General features: G+C 37.9%; 1 protein-coding gene across 1 annotated transcript in view; it reads left to right on the forward strand.

Moving 5' to 3' along the window:
• The window catches only part of TNKS (tankyrase), a 136,458-nt gene that overhangs the window by 78,392 nt on the left and 30,543 nt on the right, over positions 1 to 27,523 (forward strand). Inside the window, exons 6-11 of the mRNA XM_050338714.1 lie at positions 13,464 to 13,558; positions 16,433 to 16,499; positions 16,950 to 17,136; positions 18,658 to 18,779; positions 21,302 to 21,393; positions 21,482 to 21,560. Coding sequence (XP_050194671.1) covers positions 13,464 to 13,558; positions 16,433 to 16,499; positions 16,950 to 17,136; positions 18,658 to 18,779; positions 21,302 to 21,393; positions 21,482 to 21,560 — 642 coding nt within the window. The remainder of the gene's footprint in view (positions 1 to 13,463; positions 13,559 to 16,432; positions 16,500 to 16,949; positions 17,137 to 18,657; positions 18,780 to 21,301; positions 21,394 to 21,481; positions 21,561 to 27,523) is intronic.

A 27,523-nucleotide genomic window follows, 5' to 3' on the forward strand; every position in this document is an offset into this window, starting at 1 on the left:
AACACAGTGTATGCTAGTGAAACTGTAAACCTTTACAGTTATGTGTGTTCTTCTTGTGCTACAGATAGGAATGAAAATTAATACCACATAAACGTACAGGTCTGTTTGTTCGGTAGATCTATGTCATAGAGATTATATTCAGATGAGTATGGAATATGTTTTGGAAGAAATTATCTTGTGAAAATATACCTTTGTACAGATGAAAGCTGCATATTTGAGCAAAAGGCTTGTGAGCAGATACCTGATGCAAAGCCTTTTTTGTCATGCTTAAGGGTATGTCTGAATCTCAGTATGGACTCTACATGTGTGTTTGGATTTTTTTGTCACATGTAATATTTATTGTCACAATCTACATTTCATCTTTCTCAAAATTTTATGAATTTTTTCTGCTGGTATACCTTGTTTATGTGGTGTCTTAATATAGACTACTCTCAAGGCATATCCACAACAAAAAAATAACGAGTGCAAAGGAGAGGAGCGATGGAATCACACAGCATACAGAGTAACAGTTGATTGTAGATTCTTGGTTCAGAATGAGTACTTTCTCCTTAATTAATCTAATAAAACAAAAATATAAAAAATTGTTTAACTAAAAAATGTAATTTTATTTCAGCAAAAAGACAGCTCTACGAATCCAAAATAGTTATTCCATAATAACTTGAAGGGCAAGCCCTTGCTAAATCTGCTCACTTGCTGCTTACTAACATGAATGTCAGCTTGGTTTTGATGAAGTAATAGCACTGCTTTTGTGGGTGGGAAAGGTGCAGATTTTGGGTCCTTCCTTTGTGGTCCTGCAAATATGAGCCAGAAGATCCATGATGCATGATTACAGTATTGTGGAGCTGCAGTTATTGAAATAAGTGATAACCACGTGCTCTGTTAGCTGATGTTTGCTAGTGTAAAGCTGGCCCTGGCTGATGGCTTATACACGCTGCGGTCTTTGCTGGCACTGATCTTGTATGTGTTTCGTGAAACACATGTATCAAGGGTATATCTAGGAGTGTGAGTATGTAGATTGACAAATAGAATCATAGAATATCCTGGGTTGGAAGCAGCCTTAAAGATCTAGTTCCAATCCCCCTGCCATGGGCAGGTATATGTTTCACTAGGCCGGGTTAAATATTTTAAATTGAATTCTGCATCCAAAATTAGAGGTACTTTCTGGATTTAGTTAATAGTGCACTGTAAAAAAAGATGACATTTGCAACATTACAAACAGATTACAAAGCAAGTGCTGTAATGTTTGAGTTGGGCCTAGTGCAGAAGTGACCAGCGCAGTACACATAAAAAAGAACATTCAGAAATGACCACAACTATATTTTGCCTTTTAAACACCATTTTGTTTATTAAAAAAAAGATAGTTCCCAGGTTTCATGCGTGTTAGAAATAGTGACAACTTATGCACTTTCTTGTGCTGTGATCCCATCTTATTTCATCAGCCAAGTGTGGTCAAAGTGAGTAGCACAATAATCCCTCTGCAGACTTTGTAAAGTGTAGATAACTTGGCTGAATTTCTATCCCTGGTGTCACTTAAAACCCTCTATAGCCAAAGATGATACCTTTTGAATAAGATGTAAAACTGATCCATCTGCTCTAAGTTTCTGTTATGAGATCTTAAACATTTTCCCTCAAACATTTCAGTGAGTATCCTTTCACCTGTTATTTGAAGTGTAGTCTATCATGTCCACAAACAGAAATTGTGCACTGAAGGACTGGAAAGAAATTGTTTTCTCTGTAGTCGTTCTCTTTGTATTGTTCTGTAAAATTCAGGAAATCTTATGCTTTAGTTCTTGATCAGTGTGCTTCTCAGGCAACCTTCAAATGTTTTAAAGGTATGGGGTTTTTTTTTATACCTGAACTGTTTTCCCCTTGATGATTAGCTTCACACAGGAGATGACTTCTTGCATTATGCTATTATCCATCTACTGTCAAGAGAACACAAGTCAAACTGGCAGACTTGGGCAGAGCTGCCATGTAATATTTTATGTACATTAACTCAAAGCTGTGCTCCAGATTTGGCTCTAACACAGAGCATCCAGAAGTCGAGTACTGATGATATTTCTTCTACCGTGATCTTGAGAGTGGAGCCCTTTCCTTCACAGAGCTTGCTGAGGTTACATTTTGAGTTGAAATGTCCATGGACTGGATGCATTTGGCTTCTGTTGATGGTTGACTATAGTGAATACTGTAGGTGCTATTTCTATGATTGGTTTCACTTCTCTCTCAAAATCCCTATATGTGAACATGAAAAGTACTGAGAAGTAAACTCTTCTGCTTTCATGTTGCTTTTCACTTTTGAATGTGATATTAAAGTACTTTGTGGCCTTCCTCTGTTGTGGCATCTATCATTTAGTTGTACACTGTTTCCCATCTCTGGAAGATGACCTAACGTCATCTTCCATATAAACCATTGGCAAGTATTTACTTAAAACCTGTTGAGTACCCATGTAACCTCTATCAGTTTGCTTAACATTATGCACATGCTTGTTGACTGCTTCAGAAAACTCCAAGAGTTTTAAAGGTGGAACTCTCCTTAGCACTATTTGACTCTTCCCAAGCAGATTGTGTTTACTAATTCTAGCTGTTATTATCCTGTATTTTTCCTTATACAGACATCAACATAACAGGCCTGTATGTAGTTCCCCAAAATGTGCATTAATGATCAGTTTGCAACTTTCACATCTTCATGTACCAAGATAATCTTAAGTGAAGGTCTACTTGTATTTCTACCTCTAAACTGCTGGAATTTGTGGTCCTTGTTATTTTCTTCAGCTTGTAAATTTGGCTTTTTGATTGATGTCTTCTTAATTCTAGTAAACTCTTTTAGCTTGCTGTTGATCATGCTGGCTTTCTTCACTATATCAAACCCTTCCCAACAGAAGGTATGCTTTAGCACGGCATTTCCAGTATTGCTTTTGTTAGTAGTTTTTATACTCTCTGCAAGGACATAATTCTCTTGCCTACCACTCTTAGCTTATTGTTAAAAATCTTGCCATTTTTTTTTTCACTGCTTCAGTTTCTGAAGGTTAGTGCATCATGCTGGATTATTTTAGGAAGCATTTACCCTGTAGATGAGACTATGTTATAGCTGCTATTAAAGACAACTTCTACTGCAAGGTTTTGCATCAGGTGTCACTTGATACCAGCAAAGGAGTTGCATTTACCCTTGTGGCTTTCCTAGGCACCTTCTCTGTAGAACAGGCACTGATAGCATCCAAACATTTCACCTCTTAAGTCACCCAAAGCCCTTGTGTTTTCTACCCTTGCTGTCTGATTTCTCTCAGCACATCAGTTATCAGTTGCTCATACAAACCCATAGTTGACTTTAGAGGTTGTATGGATAATTTGGAGGATCAGTTTAATTCTAAATGAAAAGAACTGCAAATACTTTTGTGCAAGAAGAGGTCTATTTACATAACCATTTCTGAAAGTATTGTTTAAGTTGACTGAGGAGGCAGCAGATGAGTGATAAAAGGGGAGAAAAGTGCCAAAATAGGGCATTGTAATTGATGATAGATGTGTCATTGATGAACAAGAAAATTGAAGTGATTTGATTAGTCTTTTCCAAGTAATATGTGTCTACTTATAAAAGAAACTTATTTCTTACAGATTAAATTCTTTAGAATATTCATGTTCTAATAACCGTAACTTTTCAATTGGAAGTACAAGATAAATTCTCTGCCTTTTTCCTGTATTTTCCAAGGCTTCTCTTCAAAGGAACAGTGAAGTCTGTTTGACTGGATTATAAAGGCGTTAAATTCTAAAATTTGTAAATTATCACTGTAATGCAAAAAGAACGTTTTGTGTATTTAATTTTATGAATTATTTTATATTTAATGTTTTAATTTGATTCCAAATTATAACGTATAAATACTTATTTTATACGGAGCATTGGAGCTGAAATGCAATCAATTTGCAAGTGTTGTTCTTAACAGAGTTCATTCTGACCCCTGTTTCAATAAAATGAGTTAAATGCTGATTTGAATTCATATTAGTTAAGAGAATGGTCAAATTAATGTATTCTAAGAAGCTTTTCTTTCTTAGTAATGTGAAAATCTTACAAACTAAACTTTCTAGTTGAAAGGGGAAGGAGGCGAAGCAAAGTAAATATGTAAAGATGGAATGTGAGAAGTGGTAAAAATAATAAGATATGTAAAAAGAAAAGGGAAATAGAAGATTGTAATTGACAGTAGTGGGAAAAAGGTTGATGTACATACCCACTGGGGAATGAGATGCTAGAAAGCAGTGCTGTGGAAAGGGACTTGCGGTCCTGGTTGATGGCAAGTTGAATATGAGTCATAGTGCTCTGGCAGCCAGGAGGGCCGACCGTGTCCTGGGGGGCATCAGGCAAAGCTGGTTGAGGGAGGGGATTGTCCTGCTCTGCTCTGCACTGAGGCCACCTCACCTTGAATATTGTGGCAGTTTTAGGCACCACAATATAAGAAAGACATTAAGCTATTAAGGAGTGTCCAAAGGAGGGCAAGAAAGATGGTGAAGGGTCTGGAGGAGAAGCCGTATGAGGAGCAGCTGAGGACACATGGTCTGTTCAGCCTGGACAAGAGGAGACTGAGGGGAACCCTCATTGCAGTTACAACTTCCTTGTGAGGGGAAGAGAAAGGGCAGACCCTGATACCTTCTCTGCGGTGACCAGTGACAGGACCCAAGGGAATGGCCTGAAGTTGTGTCAGGGGAGGTTTAGGTTGGATATTAGGAAAAGGTTCTTCACCCAGAGGGTCTTTGGGCACTGGAACAGGCTCCCCAGGGAAGTGGTCACAGCACTAAGCTTGACAGCGTTCAAGAAGCGTTTGGATAATGCTCTCAGGCACATGGTATGACTCTTGGGGCTGTTTTGTGCAGGGCTAAGAGTTGGACTTGATCATCCTTATGGGTCCCTTCCAACGTAGGATATTCCATGACTCTGAAGATTATGATAGCAAGTGGAAGGAGACTGCAACAGCAAAAAGACCCAGCAGTTTTGGTTCCCTGATGTTCCAGTGTGCATCATCTTCAGATTGCTTTAATGTTGGTATGCAGGCCTTCTCCAGTTATCTGGCGTGACTGTTTGGACAGGAACCTCTTGTTAACGCTTGTTTGTGCTGCCAGAACAAAACAAAAATATTTCCTTAAAAAGCAGGAACAGCAGCCTGAACAAATAATTAAAGAACAGAATTCTAAGGCTTCTGACACTGCCTGACAGCATGGATAAAAATACATGGTGCTGGAAGAGGAGAGGAAGTTACCTCATCTTGCTCTCCTGGACTGATAAGCATTTGCAGCTTGACAGGATTGATGGGTTGAGACTTGGGCTGCAAACTGTGCTGCCTGGCACTAATGTGCTCTCAAAAACTGCAGAAACTTCACTCCGTGGGCCCCATTGCTCAGGCCAGCATCAGTAGCATCTGTTCTTCCCTGTGCACTAAACTTGAATCACAGCTTCCAGTGTGCAGTTTAACAAATAAGAATTGCCAGCTGTTGCCTTGAGAAAATCCTGTGTGCCTGTGTTCTCATTCCACCAGTCCAGATGAGTTTGTTCTCTGGCTGGTGGGTGTTACCAGCTGCTCTTTGGACTACTATAGGTTTGAATACCCTCTGATGACTTCAGTTAACCTTGCTGGCCCAGTTTCTTCTTCTCACCTTGGCCTCAGCAAGAGCCAGTCATGCCTCAGTGCCTCACCTCAGACTTGAATTTCTGATGGATTCTAGGTGATGAAAAGAAGCAACAAAAATGGCCATGCTGGACACAATGATACTCTAAGTAGTTTCTGTGTAGTGTTCTACCATGTCTTTCAAGGCAGCATAAATCTCCTTTCAAGTGTTCAGTAACATCAGCAACATTCCTTTAGGAGAAGACGAGTGGCTCTTTACTGTAATTTCTTCTCTCCGTAGCTCAGCAAGCCACTATTCCCTCAGCTGTCACCAAAGCATTCCCAGCATCTATCACCAAAGAAATGGTGTATACTCCTCTGCTTCTCTGATAATCCATCTCAAAGTTCATCCCCTTCTGTCATTGAGTGCTGCCAGAGATGCATTCTGTGCTTCTGAATCTGGGAAAACTACAAATGCTACTTCATGGTGGAAGCTCCAGAATTTCTTTTTCATATTGCAGTTCCATCCTCAGCTAAACATTCATCATTTACATGTAGAAATGGAAGAGATTCTTGTAAGGCTCTGTTTTCTGAGAATAGTTTGGTTCTGTGAGGGAGGTTGCTCAGCTTTTTTGACACATCATCCTCTGTGGAACTATTTTGCCAAATGGGTGGTAGGTCAAGGTACGTGCAAGTACAGAAGAGTTTCAGGGGAGGGAGGAGGTGTTGCATTTTAATTCTTGTTTAGGAAGAGGTCAAGGATCATTAGTGCCCCATTTACAGGACCTATTCTTTGTGAAATCCTTCAGAGATCAACAGTGTTCTCATTTAAAGATTTAAGTGTCTCTCCTAGCCCTGAATGAATAATGAATCTGAGTTATTTTCTTTTTTTTTATATAGCTACTGTTAAGAGAATAACTTCCAGAGCTAGCTACGTGGATTAAGGATCTGCCATCCTGGTGTAAATATAATAATCTCTATAATTTTGCAAGTCAGGTGTCATTGTCTGAAGAAACCTGCTGGTCAAGGGAGACGGGGTTTTTCTTCTGGAATTTAGTAAGGTTTTTTTTGCGGTCATCTTCAAACATCCACCTTAAGCTTGCCTCTGTGGATGAAACTTTTTTTTGTTGTGTGGTCCTGCAGTGCTTCTCTCATGTTAGGAAAGATGTCTTTGCCCTTTACCCTCTTTTGCTTTTTAGGCATATCCTGTTGGCCTTCATGTGCCTACTGTTTCTGTGGTGGCACTATATGCTACCAGGAGGAGTTCCTGAGCAGAAAAGTGAAAGCATGCATTTCCTGTTCTGCCTTTTTTTAACCTTGAGATAGAGGCACTCCAGCTATTTCTTTGTCTACCTCTGTGCAAAATTATGCTTGTCATCCTGTTCATCCTTCCCTACTCCGGGTATGTAGGTGATTGAAAAAGCTCTTCTCTCATAAATCTCCTGCCCCCTTATTTGTCAACACTTACTCCAACTTGCAGTACAACAGGGTCACCGTGTTAATGCGTAGAATTGATGCCAACCCTTGCCACGCAGTCTTTGAGGTTCAGACATGCAGGCAGAAAATTGTGTTGTCTCTCAAAGGTCAGATCTACTAAAGAAACATTTAGTAGTCAGTAGAGTGGACAGTACAGCCCCCTGTGAAGCAATAGAGGGAATACTCACTGGATATGAGGAGTAGAAGAGTCCGGGTCTGTCACCCAAGTAAAACTTTTCCAAGTGAGGGCGTATTCTGTTGGTGTTTGCAGTATTTTTAGTCTTCGCTTTCTGGTTTGGTTTTTTTTTTTTTTAACTCTTATAATTTCCTACGGTTTATGAACATTCTTGCCCAGTGATGCTCTACCCTAGCACTACTGTGTCTGTGAAATCAAGCTGGTTTTGTGTTTGCTGGTTTACAGCTCAAAACAGTTGGTTCTTTACCACCTCTACCCCTACACCTGCCAAGAGATCATCTGACATACCAGAGCTCTAAATTAAGATACAGTGTGACTTGCAGATTCTGAATTGGTGAACTGTTCAGTTCATTTTCCCTACCATTAGCTGTTGTTTCATGGAAGCATTGTCTGTTAAATTTGTGACATGGTGTTTTCCTGAGTTTTACTTTACTAAACCTGTCCTGTTCATCAGTCTAATTAAGTACTACAGGCTGTGTTCTTAAGATGAGGCAGTAGAATTACCACTGGACACAGCATTTCATGATCCTTATCTTTAGGAATTTTGTTTGTTTGTAGGGGGTTTTGGTTTTGTTTACTTGTTTGTTTTAGGATTTTTTAGATAAGTGGTTTAAGCTCTTCATCCCTGTGCTTATTTATCTCTGGAGTTGCAGCTAGCTCATCTACAGTCAGCAGTCTGACGTTACTTGTTTTCATGGAGCAGCGTCTATTAAGTTTGCCCCTAAAGCATAATTGTCAACCATGAATTTAAATAACTTAGTTATGCTATGAAATTACCAAGGAAGCTGCATGATTTGGGTGGCTGAAGTCAAACTGTGTGGATGGTGAACAGCACAGGCCCTTTCTTGCTCGTTTAGAGCATGAAACTTCAGTCAAGGCTAGGGACCTTTATTTCTGTGGTACTTGGTGGGTAAGAAAGAGCATTGTAGCGTGAATATAAAATAATTATTTTGAGTTATTAGAAATCTGTGTTTCTAGAAGGAAATATTTTGTATATAAACCCAGGCTTGGCACCATACAAACAAATGTTGATGAGCTATTTCCCTGGAAAACTTAAAACTGCGTTTAAAAATAAAGGTGTAAGATGGGTACACTTTTTAAAATTAGAATGCAAGTTGGTATCTGAGAAGCCTGATAACTTCCACAGTGGAAAAGTTCAGGAATGTGTCTGCAAGATTGCGATGTTGTCGCAACTTGTTTTCTTACCTCATTAATCAGAATGATAAAGTGGTGACAGGAGGTACTTCGCTTGCATCCGGAATGTCTTCCTGGTGTACCCTCATGATTGATGCAGTTCATTTTAGAGATGTCTGTAAGAGAGCAGCATCAAGCACAGACTATTGTGATTAAAAAGAAAGACTCTGTCATAAATTCTAGCGTGGTGAAGAGAGAGTTGTTTGCCTTATGAGGAGTCAGGACATCTTTCAAAGCAGTTTTGTGCAAAACTGTGAAACGAAGGTCCCCTTCTACAGTTAGAAACCCCTCTGCTCTTCCCTTCATTCAGAGGAGGTCAAACACTCCTCTGAAGGGATTTTGTAAGACAAACTACAAATGCTTTAGGACACTTTTATTGTTACTGTTCTCTACAGGCAGTATGGTCTGATTAGAATAAAGGTTTTTGGTTTTTTGTTTGGCCTATGTTAAATGGGAATTTCCTGCATACCTGCAATTTCCAAATCTACCAAACCTGGAGATAATTATAGACATGGTAAAAAAGGTCACATATGTTAAAGTCTACATGAAACATTTTAAAATCCCTCCTTCTCCCCCTTTTTTTTTCTTTCTATTTTAAATGTCCTTTGTCAGCAGGGTGTTGTAGAAGAGTTAACAATAAGCATACAAGTATCCTTAGATATTTTTTACAAGTGTTACTTGTTTGCCTGTTTGTGTAAGAACCGTAGGTACTGGCGCATATCCTTGTGGAGACCTTCTGAGTGTGAGAGTAGTCCTAATATGTCAGGGCCAGAACTGGCTCTCAGAATCAGGGCATTGCCTCTTTACTATACGAATGTCTTTCTGGTAGAAGGTTAAATTAATTTATTTAATTCTAAATTACCATGTAGTGTAAGTAAAATGTATGATGAGACATCATTTATGTAATAAGATTATTTGTTGATTTTAATAGCCTTCGTGATGGCTAACTTGAAAATGAGAGAAATGCATTGATTAAGATTGTTATCAAATGGAATTATATAAAGATTTTGGTAGGAAGCAAGAACAGGGAATATTAGTTCTTAAAACAGTTCCTGCAGCTGTTATTAATCATGCAGATAATGCATAATGTAAGATCATTACATAAGATCCCTTGGTTTAAAGTTGCCCTTAAAATGTGCAATTTGAATCTGAAAATGAAACTTTTTTCTGAGGCAGTGGCAGCGTTACCATCTAAGAGCTACTGAAGACTCTTTAGCAAGATAAGGGAGGGAAGCGGATGGAGCTTGAAGCCAGCACTCCCACCCACGTTGCCTGTGGACAATTTGTTGAAACCAATTTCCAGATTTCAGTAGAAGCTGCTCAGCAGCCTGCAGTGCTGGAGATTCCTCAGGGCCCCTTGCTGTTTGAGACCGGTGAACAGGGGGCAGCAAGTCCAAGGTGGATGACCTTAAACAGGGGTCAATAAATCAGCTGTTGGTAATGAAGCAGTGTGAAAATACCTCAGCCTCACTGAAAATAGTATCAAACTGCTGTATATTCAATTTTTTAAAACTAAAAAACGCATTTCTTGTATTCCCAGGCAGCACATTATCAAAAAGACTGCAGGCAAAAATACCTGCTTTAGTATAAATTGTAGGTATACAGGTTGACAGCGATTGCCATCTTGTGTACAGTGATGTTCCTTGAAATGCATAGTACCTGCTCTGACTCAATTACAGCTGCCATAAAACTTTCAAATGATGTGAGCACCTTGCATGAGGGCCTACTTTACTTAATAAAAATGGAGTTATGCTCTTTTTAATTAAACTAGCAAGCAAGACAGTGTGATTGGCTTGGTAACTCTGAATGTGAGTCTTGGAAGGTAAGTGCCCTCTAGGGATTTTTGTTAGTAAGTTTTGCCAAGTATTGCAAGATATGGGAAGAAGGGTTAATTGATAGCTTAATTAAATCTCTTTTCTTAATATAAAGTAGTTCGTTTGATATACCTTGCAGGTGCAGTATACAATACTGCTTTTTGTGATAGCTAGTTTCTACTTCTCTTGTGCTGTTTAAATAGCATGTTAATTTTAAAAGCCAGTCTCCACTGCCATCATTCACTTTTTTTTTTTTGTGTGGGTTTTTGTTGTTGTTGTTGTTGTTGTTGTTTTGGTTGGTTTTGTTTTGTTGGGTTTTTTTAGGGCTCATAATCCCATATAATAAGTAGCTCATGTAGCACAATGTTGTCTTTTAGGTATCAAAGTTCTATAATTAGCATACAACCTCGTAACTCCAGATTAGTATTTTTAAGTATTAACTATAATACTAATGAATTCATTTTCTTATGAGAAAGGAAAAGCAGTTCTTAAAAAAATCATAAAGGTAGGACCTTCCTGCTTTGTCCCTCCTGAAGCATATATAAGGACAACATTTATAAGAGCCATTTAGCCAAACTGATGAGCAACTGGCAGTGCTGGCTTGTGCATACAGGGGGAGCAGCCCTCCAGGATCACTGCTTCTTCTGCACACCTACATATGTGTGTTCACTTTCCTTGCCCATCAGTCAAGTGGTCTCTGTTGCCCTCTTAACTCCCTTCCTCTCCAGCACTGAGCGTTCCTATGGGATACATGGTTTGAAGTTGCAGACTCAAGCACACAGACCAGTGGAGATCTCAGCCCTGTCACCAGGGATGGTTGCAGGGAGCATCAGTTGACTCCTCCTTGGAGAGGCAGCCACAGCATGGGATGCAACTTCACTGAAGTTGCTGAGGATCAGAAGGCCAAATGTCAGGTGCCCGGCTGCAGCTAAATATTTCCTGGTGTGTTGGGGAAGACATGGTATGCTGTGTTCATTCATGGGACTGGGCTGTCTGTGTGGCCTTGCTCAAAGAGAAGGAAGAAACTCACCTCTGAAAGGTGGGGATATAAGCTATCTAAAGATTTGGTATGACACTGTTTTGCCTCACTTATGTTGTCTTGCACCTATAAAATTGAAATGTTTTGGGTTCCTTCCCTAATAAAGTTATTTGGCAAATGTAGGTCTAGTAATCCTAGAAATACAAAGTGCCCAGTTCCAACTTCAGTCGTAATAGTTTTTCTTTTAATTTTAAGGAGTGAACAAGACTCTGGGGTTGATGTATCTTTATTGAGAACATCTCTGTTAATAATGTTTAATATGAGTAAAGCATCATTTTGGAAGTCTGCCATCATTGTTTTAGAAGCGGCATACAGACAAGAATGGATGTAGTTTAATCACAGTGAGGTTAAAGGATCCTGCAATGGTCCAAATATGTAGTGCTTGCTCCAGTTCCTTCTGGAGTTTAGACCTTTCAATAGACTTACTTTTCTGCAGCCCATTTCAAATTCATTTCAGGTTTTCTGAGTTACTAATTCGATTGATAAAGCTTGATTAAGTAACCAAACCAAGACAATTGTCAGAATAAACAGTACTGGAATATTCTGCTAATGTCAATAGTGTCATCATCTTTATCCACATTTTCATTAGTGTTTATGATATGCAGAAGCCAGCTCTTTTATAATAGGGGCAGATGTAAAAAGAATGTAATGCCTTCTGGATCAATGTAAGTTTTTAATTCAGTAGTAGAAGCTTCTTAAAGAGCAATAGATCCTAACAATTTGAATGGGCAAATACTTAAAAGGTGCAACATGTTTTGTTGGTGGTGGTATTCTGTACTTTGGAAATACTTTGGGGATCTTTGGGTTAGGGATGTTAGAGGTCCTTACTTTGCGTATAGATAATTCTGAAGATGGGTCTTACAGAAACTTGCATAACTGCTTCCCTAAATTAACTGAGTTATCCAGATGTTTTTCTCAGAGATGCCCTGTGCTGTCATTTCTGATAGTACAAGCTCTGTCCTCACTGTGATACACAGGACACTTGGCAGGTGCCAAAGTAGTTACTCTTTCTGGAGCAAAGTAGCAATGTGTTGAGATTTTATTGAAATATAATACAGACTACTCCAAGTTACGGACATACTAAATGTGTATTCCTGGAAATAATAGTGAAATGTGATGTCTCACTTGTAATACTGTATAACGCTGTTTTAATGCTGACAGTAAATCTGTACTTGGTGTAATTCTGTGAGAGATGTAGATTTTCCCATGTTTCAAGCTGGTTTATGTATGGGGTATTACTGTAATAAAATTGTATTGTTTGGTTGCATGCCACAAAATAAATTGCAACAAAGATTGCTTTAAAATCCACTGCTTCTCAGCCTTGGGAAGGAGGAAACAGTGTTATCCATTTGTATAATAAAGCAGTCCCTTCAGACTGACACAGCACACAACATTTGTTTCATAATAAAAAGCTTTTTCAAATAAACTTCAAGGGGAATTACTGTTGTCAACTCAAAAGCTTTCAGTTAAAATTTGTAGAAGTTATCTATGGAGAAAGGTGTTATTGCTCTGTTATGTAGCAAGGTGCATTACTGCTGCAGATCTTTATTTTGCAGGAAACTGCAAACTGCATACAGTTTGCTCTGTGTCTTACCACAGCACGGTACACAACACATATAGCTACTTTTTTGGTGAGGAGCTGAAGACAAACATTCCTGCTTTGGGATAAATGCATTAGTTCTTGTTCTGCAGTCTGCTTCTTGTGCATTTGTTGCAACAAGTGTACATACAAGCAGTCTTGTAAGCAGTGAGTATACAGCCTAAACTGTATAAATTTACTTGTGAGTTAAAAAAACCCCCCAAACTCTAGCATTTTAAAACTAAAATTATGGCATAAAAAGAGAAAGAGGGGAAAAAAAAAAAAAAGAACCAAACAGAAAATCCCCAAACAAGCCAAAGGTGGGCCATAATTTAAATTAAGTTAGGAGGTTGTTAGTGCCTTAAGGAATACCTGTATTCTTTCCCAACTTAAGGAACATTTTTTTGGATTGACAACAGGATGGGGCCTGCATGTGCTGTGTATTTGTTAATTTGGCTAATCATAGAAGGGAACTGTAACTTATCTTGACGCAATGTGTAAGAGAAACTAACAGTACTTCAATGGCAGAATGTTCAGGAGTTAAAATTTATGTGGCTTCCATTCTTCATCTCTTTTACAGTCCACTCCTTTACACCTAGCAGCAGGCTACAACAGGGTTCGGATAGTCCAGCTTCTGCTTCAGCATGGTGCCGATGTGCATGCAAAGGACAAAGGGTATGCAAAATTAACTGATTTATTATCTATTTGCAGCAGAGATTTTGTATTAATCAAGATGAAGATTTATTTCTCTGGTTCGTGTTACAGCATAATCTCAAATAGTTGGCTGAGGATGCGATACTTGCTTCCAAAATCTGTGTGTGGTTCATCATAAATGAACCTTTGTTAGAGCCCTGATAACAGACTGTGATTGCAGTTGTTCTAGGTCTTTTTTTACACCTTTAAATTTTTTTCCAATCTTTGTTCTTTACTTCCGTGCACAGACTACCCTCTGAAATCATGGACTAACAGCATTATTTTAGAGAAGGCAGTGGAGGGGAGATACGGGGGCTTAGTGAAAAATGTGCATTGAAAAGCCTATCTGTAGTGTCATTATGCTGTTGCATATATATGAATGTAATTCCAAGTAACATCAGTAATACTCATGTGCTCACAACTAGCGGTCCTTGGAGATGTATCTTGATTGATGCTGCCAGCAAAAATCAAGATGTAGTAGAAACTAAGCTATTCTATTTTTGCAGTAAGGATAGTAGTTATGTATGATATTACAAGAAGTGCACAACTGTCAGAAATCTGGAATTATACACTTTGTGCATTGTTCTCAGCCAAGTGTTTCTGACCTGTAAGGTGACGATTTTCATGATGGTCTGTTAGAAGGGCTTAGTCCTAACATTGTAGAAATTAAGCCCCTGGTCCCTGGTTAAAGGCATGCATTTTGTATTCAGAGTCCATAGAAGTAAGATATCAATGAGTGTATCTTCTGTCTCCAGGAGCAAACTTGAGGCACTTCCTATATTTTCATTTTCTGCTGAGTCCAGCCTAGTGTTAAAAGATTTTTAATCAACTTCTTAGCTTTTTTCCTTTTTTCCTTTCTTTCCAAGCCAGTCCTCGGTGCACTTAAACTCTTGAAGTTTGACTAGTTGTAGCACTTTAGTCCGTCCATTCACCCCAATGGCTTTTTAAAATCAGAACTGTTGTGAAATGCATAATGACATGTTACACAAGTAAAAAAAAACAAAAACAAAAGCCATAAGAAGAAAATAAACCACAAAAATCCCACAATAAAGCTCTATATGGTACCTATTCAGCTAGATCCAGCACTGTTAGGCAAGTCTGAAGTATTTTACCCCTGTCAAAAATTTCATCATCAGTTGGTAGAAAATTCCAGCATAAATGCTGTAATGAGGTTTGAATGATTTGCTTGGAAAGTGTAAAAAGTAACTAAGTTGAACTAGAACTGGGTGCTGGAGAGGAGCGGAAAGAAAGGAAACGAAAGGAAAACCAATATGCTTGCTCTGTATTAAACTTTAAATCAACCCAAACGTATTTAGAAATGTCTTAACATCCTAGTAAGCTCCCACTTTTTTTCAGTGACATCACACATTTACAATCAGTGTGGTGTTTTGTTTTACCTTGCTGTTTCTTATTTATACACAATTTGTTGGTAAATAATGCTATAAATAGGTGTCACTTTACAGTTAAGGAACTAAATTAAGTTACATCGATTTTGTAGACCTCTTAGGTTCTCTTCAATGGGGTCAATTCAAAGAGAGCCCTTAGGCACTGAGCTGCATTTTCAAAATGGTCACCACTTCCAGTTACTCCCAAAGAGAAGCCTTGCCAAGGAAGCAGCTCTTTTTCCACTGGTCCTTTCTTTCCCTTACAATTGTTATGCACAAAGTTGCAATGTACTAGAAGAAGAAAGGTGAGGAAATGCTGCAGAAGTGACCGGGTGCATTGCTGTAGTGATTGTCTTTGATGACTGACCTTGAGATGACCATCATTTTGGAAGAGGTGCTTGGTGGACTGAATAGTTTCTCTCTGTCCCTCACTTGCACCCATAAATTGTAATTAAGAAAAGTGATGACGGAAAAATAACAGTTTGGAAAATTTCCCCAAACAAATTTCCCTCTCCTGTGACAAATGCAGTGTTGCTTCTCAGAGCAAATACCTTAAAATTAAGTTCACTTAATTGCTGTCCTAATGCTCTTTGAGTTGATTTTGCAATTCTGGGAATCACTCCCTGTATTTTTCATAAATGGGGAAGGGTTAATTATTGTTTTCAGTATATTGTGCATAGTTGATCCATAAGTAGCCTGTGTTGCTTGGCTTGAATTGAACTCATTTTTAGCTCTGCGATAATTGCCCTATTTGCATCTCCTATTCAGTGCATGACTTTTTTATTACATCTTGTGCTTATGACCAAATCCCTGTTATTTACTTTGCTAGTGTCATTTTTAACTATGGCCTGCAGTAACAGAGCTGTACAAAAAATTACAGGGACTCTCTTAGAAGTATCGTGAACAGTTAAATAGGTTGTACTATAAAAAATGGAGTAAAATCAGTTCATTCCACAGTCTGGAACAGCAATTTGAGTCTACTTTCTATGGATATTTCTACATCTTCATAATATACCCAGTAGTTATGTTAGTGTTATCTGGGGACTTTTGTTTTTCACGTATCATTTTAAACAGGAGTTCATATTTAGGCAGAAGCAGAACACTGGTGAGCAAATGGAATGCAGAATGGAACTTTTCCCCCTCCTTAATAGCTTCAAGAAAGATCGTGTCAAAGCCACTTAATGCAAATCTTAATGGGAGATTAAACGTCTGTGGCCTGTTAAGACAAAAAAACAACAAAAAAGCCCCCCAAAAACAAGACCCCCAAGCAACAAACCCCCATGTTTTAATGTCAATGTTAAGTAATGTGTTGTTTGGAAAGTCAGATTTTCCCATTAGTTTGTGAATCCTAATTTTTATGTAAATAGTTTAGCTTTAACTTGATCTTTTCATCTCAGTAGAGAGAAGATTGTTCCTCTTTCCTTAAAAATGCTGCTTAAATAAACGTCATTTGCCTTCTTCTTCCATGCAGTGGTCTTGTGCCTCTTCATAATGCATGTTCATATGGACACTACGAGGTTACAGAGCTGCTGCTTAAGGTAAGCAAAAGGATGGAAAGCAATTACTGTAGATTCAGGTATTAGGTGAGATATGAACTGTTTATACTAGAGTTGAAAAACAAGACTTGTGTTTTTCTGGAGTAACAGGTTTCAAACATCCTATTGTCATTTCAGAAACCTGCAACTTTAGGTCTTTGTGTGGAACAGTGTATGTGTTTTTTCCCCACCTAATTTCTTTGGACTGATAGTAGAGTTTAATTTATTTGAATATTTCTGTGCAAAAGTTATCTTACACAGAAATTCCAAATTTTTTTTTGAGGATTCAACAGTATTTTTGTGTATACTTGTATTTTAATTAATTTTTTTGTGTATGTGTTCATATATGAAAGAGTAGAACCAATTTTTTTTTTTAGAAAAATGAAAATTTGTAAGCTTTTTAGTTGTAGGAGATGATTTCTTACTAATCCAAGGCTTTATTTGCTGTGCTAGCATGGTGCCTGTGTGAACGCTATGGACCTGTGGCAGTTCACCCCCTTGCACGAGGCTGCTTCCAAGAACCGCGTGGAGGTCTGCTCCCTCCTGCTGAGCCACGGCGCGGATCCCACGCTGGTCAACTGCCACGGCAAGAGCGCGGTCGATATGGCTCCAACGCCTGAGCTCAGGGAGAGACTGACCTGTAAGTGTTCTCAGACTGCAGGCAGTTGGTGGTGGGTGTAAAGGGATGCTTTCCTTTCAGGACAGCTTCCTTGAGCCTCACAAAGTGGATGCAAAGCAGTAGAGTAGCTGCAGCTGTGCTACTCACCTTGAGGTATGCAGGTACCTCTAATATACTGTTTGTGATATTGCCCGGTTTTCTTAAGTTTAAAATTATTAAGGCGCTGCTGAATCAGTGACTGTGGGTTTTTTAATGCTTGAAGTCCAGGTCAGTCAGACAGGAGCCTCTATATTGAGGCTCTTTATTGCACTTAAATGGAAACTTCCAAAATGTAAAAAATAATCTATTTAAACTTTTGTTTTACTTCTATGTATAGTTCCTCAAAAGTAATGGGGGAAGACTGATGTCCATTAATATCCGCTGAAATTTGTATACAAATGTGACTATTTGTATATGTCAGATTGGACAGTATCTTGATGGGACATCTTGTATTTTCATACCCAAAATATCATGGTTTTTATCTTCTTGAGTTGTTTGATTTTTATACTTTGGGAATAAAATTACATTATATTTGTTATTTCAGGATTTATTTGTACTTGTGCTTTGAGTAATGCTTTCTTTACAAAGAAATTTGAATTATATTTGAAATTAAAATTTAGAAGTCATTAATATTTATTTTTATGTATAAATCCACAAAACCACAAGAAGTTAAAACAAAGCTGGGAGAAGAAAACCCCTCTTTAACAAGCTTAGTTTTTCCAACTTGCTTAGGAAAGAAAAATACTGATATTTTTACTGAAATCAAGGTGGTTTTTTTCCTAGTTCCCAGGGTCAGACATCATTTTTGCTAACCTCCTTTCATATGTGTATTTTAAGAGAAACACTCTCATTCCTTTTCAAATTCAAAGTTATTTAAAACTAAAGTGAACTAATTGCTGACCTAAACAAGATGTGAACATAAGAAAATACTTCTTCTTACTTGCAAAGATTTATCTGCTGTCAAAACCTGTCTCATCTTTGTAGCAGACTGGCTTCAAATGCTTATCCAGTTAGCTTTCTTTAAGACCAATAGTTTAATATTTTATGGATGTATTATTGTTACTGTTGTTGTTATTATTTATAATTTTATATATTATATATATTTAGGCTTTACAGTGAATTTGTTATCATTGTGAATACAACAGGGTTTTTGAAAAGCTACTGTAATGCTTTTTTTCTGAAGAATATGCCATGTGCTCACTAGAACTCATACATAGATAATTTAGAGGTCACACACACATTTAATGTCAAGTGGGTTGGGTGGAGGATAAGAGGGGGAAAAGCTATAAGGATTTTACTCAAGGAATCACTTCCCCTCTCCTTTAGAATGTCCCTTTGGTTTCAGCAAAACATGTTTTATGTTCTGTGTCCAGGTCAGCTACTACCTGAAGACATGCAGAAGCATTCCTATTTCCTCATAATTGAGTATAGCTACCTTTCTCCTGTAACATTTATAAATGTGACATGTTGCTGAATATTAAATGCATCTTTTTCCTCTAACAGATGAATTTAAAGGACACTCTTTACTGCAAGCAGCCAGAGAGGCAGACCTAGCCAAAGTGAAAAAGACACTTGCTTTGGAGATCATTAATTTTAAGCAGCCACAGTCTCATGAGACTGCACTGGTGAGATTATAAAGTCAATCCATTTGTTTCATGATAAATGTGGTGGTAGTTTGGCAGCCAAGGAGTTTTATTTCTACACTATGAAAATACATTCATCATCTGAGATTGAGGATTTGCCATCAAACACTTAATATATTAAAATAAAATCACTGTTATAGAAAAACACCATATAATTTATTTTATCACTTTTTTCTTCCTTCTGGTAGATTACAGAAGTCCTCTAGCCACTCCCCACCTTTTGTTTTTTCACTTCTCTTTCTTTTTTCCCCATCACTCTCTTTTTTGTTGGTCAGTTGCTGTGTTTTTTCAGGGGTTAAATTCTATCCTGTGGTCCAGTGTTTCCTTCATGTTTTATATGGACAAACTTGGATTACAAATCTTCTTCATAGGGTATATAAACTTGTGGTGAAAACAGGTGTATATCACAGGGTCTTACAGGATTAGAATAATACTGACAGTGCCACATTAGCTATGGAAACAGAGGTCTTTGAGGCTTTTCTGGCAGTATCCTGCTCTTATTTCATTGTTTGAAGAAGCAGTGGAGGCAAAGAACACAGCCAGTATCTCAGATGAAGATGTTGAAGCTGAGTGGGACTGATGGTATTATTAAACCCACTATAGTTATGATAGTTTATTCCAGTGGAACATTTTCTTCACAGTGGTAGGTCTCAGCCGCAGGCGTACAACTGCATATTTGGTGTTACAGACATTGTGATTGTGATCAGAACACTGTGTGTTGAGTACCAAGCATCCGTATGGTCTGTTTCCTCTGTGGAGGACTCAGCATCCTAGCCTGAACTTAGAAGCAAGATAGAGAAGAGAGATTTATAGGCTGAATGTGAAAGCAGTATGAAATTTTGCAAGGATGTTATCCTTTTCTTCCTGAGTATATCAGCTGCTGCTATGTGGCTTCTCTTGAGCTGTGTAATGATCACTTCATAGTCCTGTGATGTTCTTTGCTCTTTTCCGCCTGCTCATTCTGCAGAGACAGCTGGGCCAAATGGGATATTTTAGCTCTACCGATGTATTTGTTCCATTGTTCAGTAAGTGTTTGATTGTGATTTTTCAATTTTTGCCTCCTGTATTTGAGATTTCCAAGTGGTCTCTAGTCCAAGTGGAAGGATTTAGTTTCCAGGATCGGATGAGGTTATGTACAATCTAACTGAGCTATTCCTGCCCTAAGCATGATATTCTTTACTGTGGACCACTGGGGTCTGTGCCCTATTACCCCACAAAGGCCGAAACAAGTACCTGAGTTGTTTTCAGTGTTGCTCCAAAGTTTGGCAATATTTCACATTTTTGTGTGGTTTAGGGCTTGTTTATTATATTGGCATGAAATACAGACAGGATATTATCTGCAAAGCCTTAAAAATGCTGCTACTCTTCAAAGCAGATGTTGATCTTTGTGTTTATTTACAAAACTTGCCTTTGCAAAACTTGGATGTGCCCTGCCCTGACCAACAGAAAGCTTGAGTGGAAGTTACTTAGTGAAAGCTGAAACTGGGCAAAAGATGGTTATCAGTACTATTGCTGCTTTTTAGCATTGGGTTTGGGGTTCTATCTCATTGTGAAGGCTGTTGTTTTGCTACTAGAAATTTAGGGAACTCTGTTCCAGGAGAATATCTGGGGTTTTTGGGGTTACTGGTTTAAAACATAGGTAAACATGTAAACAGAAATATCCAAAAGTTTCTCCTGTTTCTCATAGTCTGCTATCTTGAGACGTCCAAACTTGAAACAAACATTTCAGAACTGATTTTAAAGCCTGCTGTTGAATCTTATCTGGAGCCATGCTGGTAATCTCAGGCCTCAGGAATGCATTGGTAGAGCCATTTTTGAGAAACAGTTGGCAGATAGCACATTTAGGAGAAAAGTTACACCTAGCAAAGGGCTGTGCGGGCTGTGTCCCACAAGGGCAGGTGTGAGCACTGAAAAGCCCTATGTGAAAGGTCTGTCTTGCTCACAGCATGGAAAAAAAGAGACTGTAAGAGAAATTTATTAATAAACCTGTTTGCTTATTATGTAATCTGTAGTTGGGTGCATAACACAAATAGCCAATAACAAGTTCAGGACACTTTGAAGTAAAAGAAGGAACAAAGCAGCATACAACAACAACATCATGTGAATCTGACAAGAGCAGCAGAATGTTAAGGATCCCTTTAGAAGACCTCTGCAGAAAGTTAGGCTGTTTCAAACTGTTTGTCTTTACCTCCTTTGTATATTATTGTGTCAGCTTTGTCCTGATAGCTGGTTAATGTATTTGGGACCATACTGCCTTTTTTTTCTTTTGTAAGTGACAAATAGCTTTAAAATGAAAATTGTTTTTCTCAGTAGAATAATTTAGCATTGATCACTAGCTTGTATTTTTTTCAGTACGTTAAGTTTTCAGCAGAAATATGATGGATTTTGTTTGTAAATTTTGTCGTCTGATTTTAGAAGCATAATTAAGAGATTAAGTAATGTATCTTAAAGTTCTTTGTCATCGGTGTAGTTGAAATATAATTTATATTTACTTTTTTTTGCAGCACTGTGCTGTGGCTGCTGTGCATCCCAAGCGGAAGCAAGTTACAGAACTATTGCTCAGGAAAGGAGCAAATGTTAATGAGAAAAACAAAGAGTAGGTTTCTGAAATTTCTGAATTTTCCAAAGGACTCTGTCATACTAGGAGTGTAAAACTAATATCTTTTTCTTTATTATTTCCCTAGCTTCATGACACCTTTACATGTTGCAGCTGAAAAAGCTCATAATGATGTCATGGAAGTTCTGCATAAGCATGGAGCAAAGGTAAATATACTTACATGTATTTTATTTAAGGCAAAAGTATAACTTTATTTAGACTGTGGTTTAAGCATCTTTCAGAAGTATTTTAGAATGATATTTTTCCAAGTTTGAGCAGCAAACTTGACATTTATGGTAATGATATACTTACCCACTTAATTTTCTCAGAAATTCTTCTTGGTGGATACTTTCTTTGCATTGGTTAAAATATAAATGATCTCCTTATTTTTGCTTTTAAAGGGGCTCAGATTACTCTTTTTAAGTCTTCATTGTCATTCAGGAAGCTAGAAATGAAGAAATATACCTGCAATAATAAGCTAATGTCACTCTTGCTGTGATAGAAGTAAGAGCAATGCAGTTATATACATAGTTAATACTATGTCTTTTTATTTTGAATCATTGGGTTTTATTTTATAAGCCTGTATGAGTTCTCACTGTCAAGAATTCAGTATCTGATTCACTTCCACAGTACTTTAATGGCATCATAAAATGGCTTAACAATACTATAGCAAAGTTTCACATTTGAGAATCCTCATGCAGTGGTAACTTAGAAGATTTTTCCCAAGGGGGAAGGCAGGGCCAGAGATGTTGCTTATAGTCATTAAACCCATTCATTATTATTTTCCCAGATTCACCCCTAGTAGCATACCTATGCACTGGAAGTGAAAAAAATTAATTTTGCCATATTTTGAATAGATACCTCATGGCTTTATGGATCTGATTTTGCACAGGAATTGGGTACTGATAGTATTTGGTTAGGCACTGAACTGGACATGCTGGAGTTTCAAGTGTACTGATACCAACATACTACCTGCTTTGAAATACAAGTAGTTTGTGTGCACTGAGGCTTTCTGGAAAACCTGCTACTATACTTTGAGTATTTAAATTAGTGCTCCCTTGAAAATCTAGCTCAGTGTAGTCAGGTTAGGAGTAAGCTCAGAGATGTCATCCTTACTGGAAGGCCCAATTTTATTGGTTTTGTCAGTAGCATGTTCTTTTGATAGCTTTTATATCCTGAAGCAGGATTTCCTAAATCATGATCTGTGAGTCACTTGTGGACAGAGTGATGGTGGTGAGTGGCCCACAGTTATCTACAGAAAAATGCTGAGCGCTGTGGTCTGTTGTTTATCCCATCGACACTATGCAAATAGAGGCGGTCATTAAACCTCATTCTTCATTCATATCCTGTATCCTGTGTTATTCTGAGGATAGCTGCTCACATTTATGATCTAGCAAAGCACTTAAGTGCATGGCAGGAGACCAATTGAAGTTAATATTAAGTATATATTTCCATACTGCAAGGGATCAGGTCCCTCTTTATCAGTGTCCGAAGTTTCTTAGCTGTAAAATGGTACATAATGCAATCATAATTTTTAATGAGAGGTAGATCATTAAAGTTTTATGAGGCACTTTGAAGTTCCTAGATGGGATATGCTCAAGAGTATTTATTAGTTAACTAGGCATATTTAATCACTCTAAAATGTTTGTCCTGCTTGGATATATCATTTGACCTCTTGCTTTGTCTGTGGACATTCATTTCATCAGATACTTTTAACGTGGATATTTCTTTGTATCTGATTGTTGGGACTTCATAGCTTTAATCCCTGAAGTGTGATACAGGTTTTTGATTTTTTTTTTTTTGATTTGCTGTGTTTCTGGAAGTTTCTTATTAATGTTTACTCTTTTTGTGTCTTAAATTTTAGTTGCTTCATAAAACGTAACCAGATGTACTAAGCTGTTTGATCATGTTTAGTTGTATTTTTTACAATATAAAAGCTGGTGGATCTAGTCCCACTACAATAGCAGCTTCAAACAACACTCTTCTGCGTTTTAAATACATCTTTTCCATTTTGATGCTTCCTTTGATGAGGTATTTTTCAGTTAACAAACTGATTCTTTTAAACCTTTTTTTTGGTAGGCTAAAAGCCTCAAACACTTAGTCATCCTTCATAAGGGAACATTGCCATTTCCTATTTACACTTATAACCCCTTCTCTTTACTAGCACCAGAAGAAATCTTGGAGCTCAGGCAACAAGAAGGGAATTCATTTCGCACTGCCTTCCATGGTGGCACTTCCATATCTCTGGTGTAAATGCCAGACTGATGCATACTGGGATCATGTTTGCCTTTTTAATAGACATGAGATAGTAGTACTCAGTTCCTTCTTTAATCTTGTAGTGCACAGAGAATCTCCATTTTTTTTTTTGCTAATTTTTTCTATTTGTGCCCTTCAGCACAATTCTGTGCCAAGATCATTAATGCAAATAGTAAAACAAAACTGTCTGACAACCAACCACCGAGCAGCCTTCCCACTTCCGATACACTCAGTTCTTCAACCAATCCCAATTTTTTCCATATAAAATATTTCACATGTGATCCCGTATAAAATACTTTCTGAAGTGTGTATGGATGACAGCTACTATGTCTTTTTTTACTTTGCAACCATCTCTTCTCTCAGAGGAGAGGTACTGTGCAAGTCAGCTTTAATCTACCTTTTGGAAACCACTACTGATTATAGAGAGAAGAATAGTTTGAAAAAGATCCGTAATTGGAACTTCAAAGAAAGTGGAACTTTCTTCTTCTGAAATTCCATGCCAAAAGGCAGACAGCTGATCCACAAAATAACCAGTAATAGATTTAGGAGACAAAGTCATATAAAGTTCTGAAGGTTGAAAATAATTTGTGACTGTATTAGCAATAGAGAGGAAATCCTGCTGTTTTCTTGAGGATCAGTTGAGTCAGACAGCAAAAGTGGGCTAAAGTGAAGTATGTATGTTTGCTTAGCCTTTTCTTGTTCTGCAAAAGGAGCGTAGCGTAGCAAAGACTGCTTCAGGGAATTTTTTGGGGATGAACAAGAGATGATTCCTGGTCTTGGAGCTGGATTTAATTTTATCACTGTGTATATTTGCTCTTTGAAGTATGTTAGACGATAATAAACACTGAAGAACTGCTCGAATAACATGTGCTTGATCTAGACTTATTTTACAGAAGGATTTCTAAGATCATTAGTATTGGCAAGAATTAATCTAAAGCCACAACTTGCTTATTTTGGTGTGTCATGCTGGCCCTTACTGACAGCATAAACTAGATTCGTAATTTGAACTGTAAAGAAGTCCTTTGTGCACATCCCTTTCACATCAGCGTGTTATTGCTAAGCAATACGTGTGCCATGGAAGATACTTTCATTAGCTTGTTGTTTGAGTTTGCAGAAGTTGACTGTCAATTGTACATCTAAAGCACGGGTGAGAAAGCTTGGTATTTCTTCGAATTTTCTTCAAGAATGTTGATCATAAATATCTGTGGTTTTAACTGTCATATCCAGTTTTTACTTGCTTGCCTCAATTGCAGTGTGAGACAGCATTTCACACCACAGTTTATTTGATGTTGAATATCCTCAAAGTACATATGAAAAATAAAAGCAGAGGATACTTAAAGAATCCTCAAACATAAACAGTTTTTATTAGAACAATGAACAAATCTTCAAATGCCACAGTTTTATCTTTGAAGATGATCAAAATCCTTTGTTTAAAAAGAAAATAATTTGAAGGTGGTGAGCTGGTGAAAAAGTGCTTTTCATCCTGTTTTGTTGTACTGCTAGATAGCTGAATTTTTCTTAAAACAAACTCCTTGTCCAAATTTACAGATACGTGGGAAATTTAATGTGTTCAGAAAGACATTCAGCTTTCTAGTAGTGCAGAAGAACAGATTTAGAGTATTTTCTGAACCGGAACAATTGCTGGAAAGAAAAACCTTTGCGTGTGCAAGTTCACTGTTATCTTGGGCAAGTGTGGAGATGTCATGAATGCTCTTTAACTATGATACACCTCTAAAGGATACTGTTGAAACCATTCTTCCTCAATACAAAATGAACCTTTCTAAGGTCAAGTCAGAGAGATAGTGTACCTATTCATGATGGTAGCAGAAATGACTTCATTCTGCTCTGCTGGGAGGATCTTGCTTTATGGATCTTTGCATAATACAGATGTTTCTGTGCATTGGAGTGGCATGTTGTCAACCTTTAGTGATCATGGATTTGAAAATGCTTACCATCTGTCTAGACCAACACAACAAACTGAAACGGTTTTTAATAACTGTATTGTATAATACATTTGCTTCCAACATTTCAGATAGAGGTACAATTTTCTCAGTAAACAGTAAGCATTGTGAAATTAAATTTCCTTTCATAAAGTAGGTTCTAGACTATGACAGTTAACAATGTGAAGAACTGTGTGATCTATTGTGATTGAGTGGTTCATGTTTTCTCACTGCTGAGACATGCAAACATCCTGACATTAATCTTAAGCTTTTATGCAGAAGAGGCAGTTGTGGAACATCTGACTGGATCACGCAAGAGCTTTCAGAGTGAAACTGACCCTTTTTTTGCTGCTTTTTTTTCCTGCTGACAGAGCTTAAAATTGTCACCAGTGCCTCTTCACTCCTGTTATGTTTATTGTTAGCAATGCACAAAGACACAAGGCATACTGCAACTTGTTTTCAGAATTAATGCATCAGGAGAGCAGTTAGAACACTTGCACTGCAGGGAATGATACTGCGATACTGGAACAGTTGTCAGAGCACAAGTTTCACCTGTGATTTTTAGAGTGTACATCTTCCAGAAAGATCTCACAAAGAAAGTTGCAGTGCTTGGAAGCTGTTGCTTTTTGCTGCTGTAGTATCAAGGAGTAGGAGGATATTTAGAGCATTTGATATTGACAGAAAGCTGATATGATTATGAGGTCTTGCAAAAAATGTCTCCTGAGCAGGTCCCAGCTATTGAGCTGCCACAAGTGCCTGGCAACCAAGGAAATATTGCTGTAAGTGTGTACATTGCTCCAGGAGAGCACCAGTGAGGGAACGGGAAATCTCTGCAGTGTCTGATGATACATGACCATTTCCATTTCTCTACTGCGTCGGTTCAGATTGGGGAAAAGGAAATGAAGGGGATGAAAGGAAAGAACAGAAGGAAGTCTACATTGGGAAATACTGTATAGGACACTATCCTTCTGTGAAAAGCCTTACTTAAAAACTCTCCATTTGATAACTGCATTCTGCTTTTATGTTGTGTTTTGAGCAGTGGAATGACTGCTTTTGTGCTAAAAGGTGAAGAAATCAGATTGAAAGCCGGTGTCCTGTGAAATAAAAGCTGTCAATCCTGTCATTTTTAACTCCTTGCAGAAAACTTGCCTGTAAAATAATTCAGAGCTGCAAGCCTTCTAATTTCAGACTGCTTATAAAGGGGACCAAATGAATATTTATCATCTTTGATAAGTGCAGCTGGAACAATTTGCCTTCCTGGTGCACAAATAAGGCAGTACACCTTGGATATTTTATATTTTGTCAAATAGGGTTTAAACTTGAGCTCTGAATTTGAAAGGGCCTATGTTTTTAGACCTTGTATCAAACATAGGTTAACCCAAGCATATGCTGTACCAGGTTTGGGTTTTATGAGACTTTAATCTCAGTTTTGTATTTCAGTTTGTAGTGCTCAAGTTGATTTTCATTTGGAAATAAATTCTGTTGCTCCCAACCTTATTGGAATACATTCTTTGGTTGGTTTTAGACAAGTGTTGCGTTATTGGTGAGAGAAGACCTGCTCCAAAGTGAACACATTCCCAGTGAAATTGCCCTACAAAGCATAATTCTGCTCCTGAAGTAAAGAGCAGCTGCATTTAGTGCATGCATCCCTCTGTCAGCTGCAGCCCTTTTTCTCTCAGAAGTAAGCAGGTATTTCTTCTAGAATTGATTGTTGGCAAAGATAATGATTTAGAGGTGAAAGGAGACCTGGATAAGACATGTGAGATCAAGGCTCTGATGACTCTGACAGTGTTCTTTTCAAATGAATATTAACATTTTTTCCAGGGACTTAGTCAGTATCAAGTTCTGCAGTGTGAAATGCCTTGCTGCTGTTGCTTCTACAGTTTGTGCACGTACAGGCATGTTTAACACAGGGATTCAGTGTTAAAGAAGAC

Source organism: Myiozetetes cayanensis, unplaced genomic scaffold (genome assembly GCF_022539395.1).
Source record: "Myiozetetes cayanensis isolate MyiCay16 unplaced genomic scaffold, myiCay2020 scf7, whole genome shotgun sequence".
Classification (NCBI taxonomy): Eukaryota; Metazoa; Chordata; class Aves; order Passeriformes; family Tyrannidae; genus Myiozetetes; species Myiozetetes cayanensis.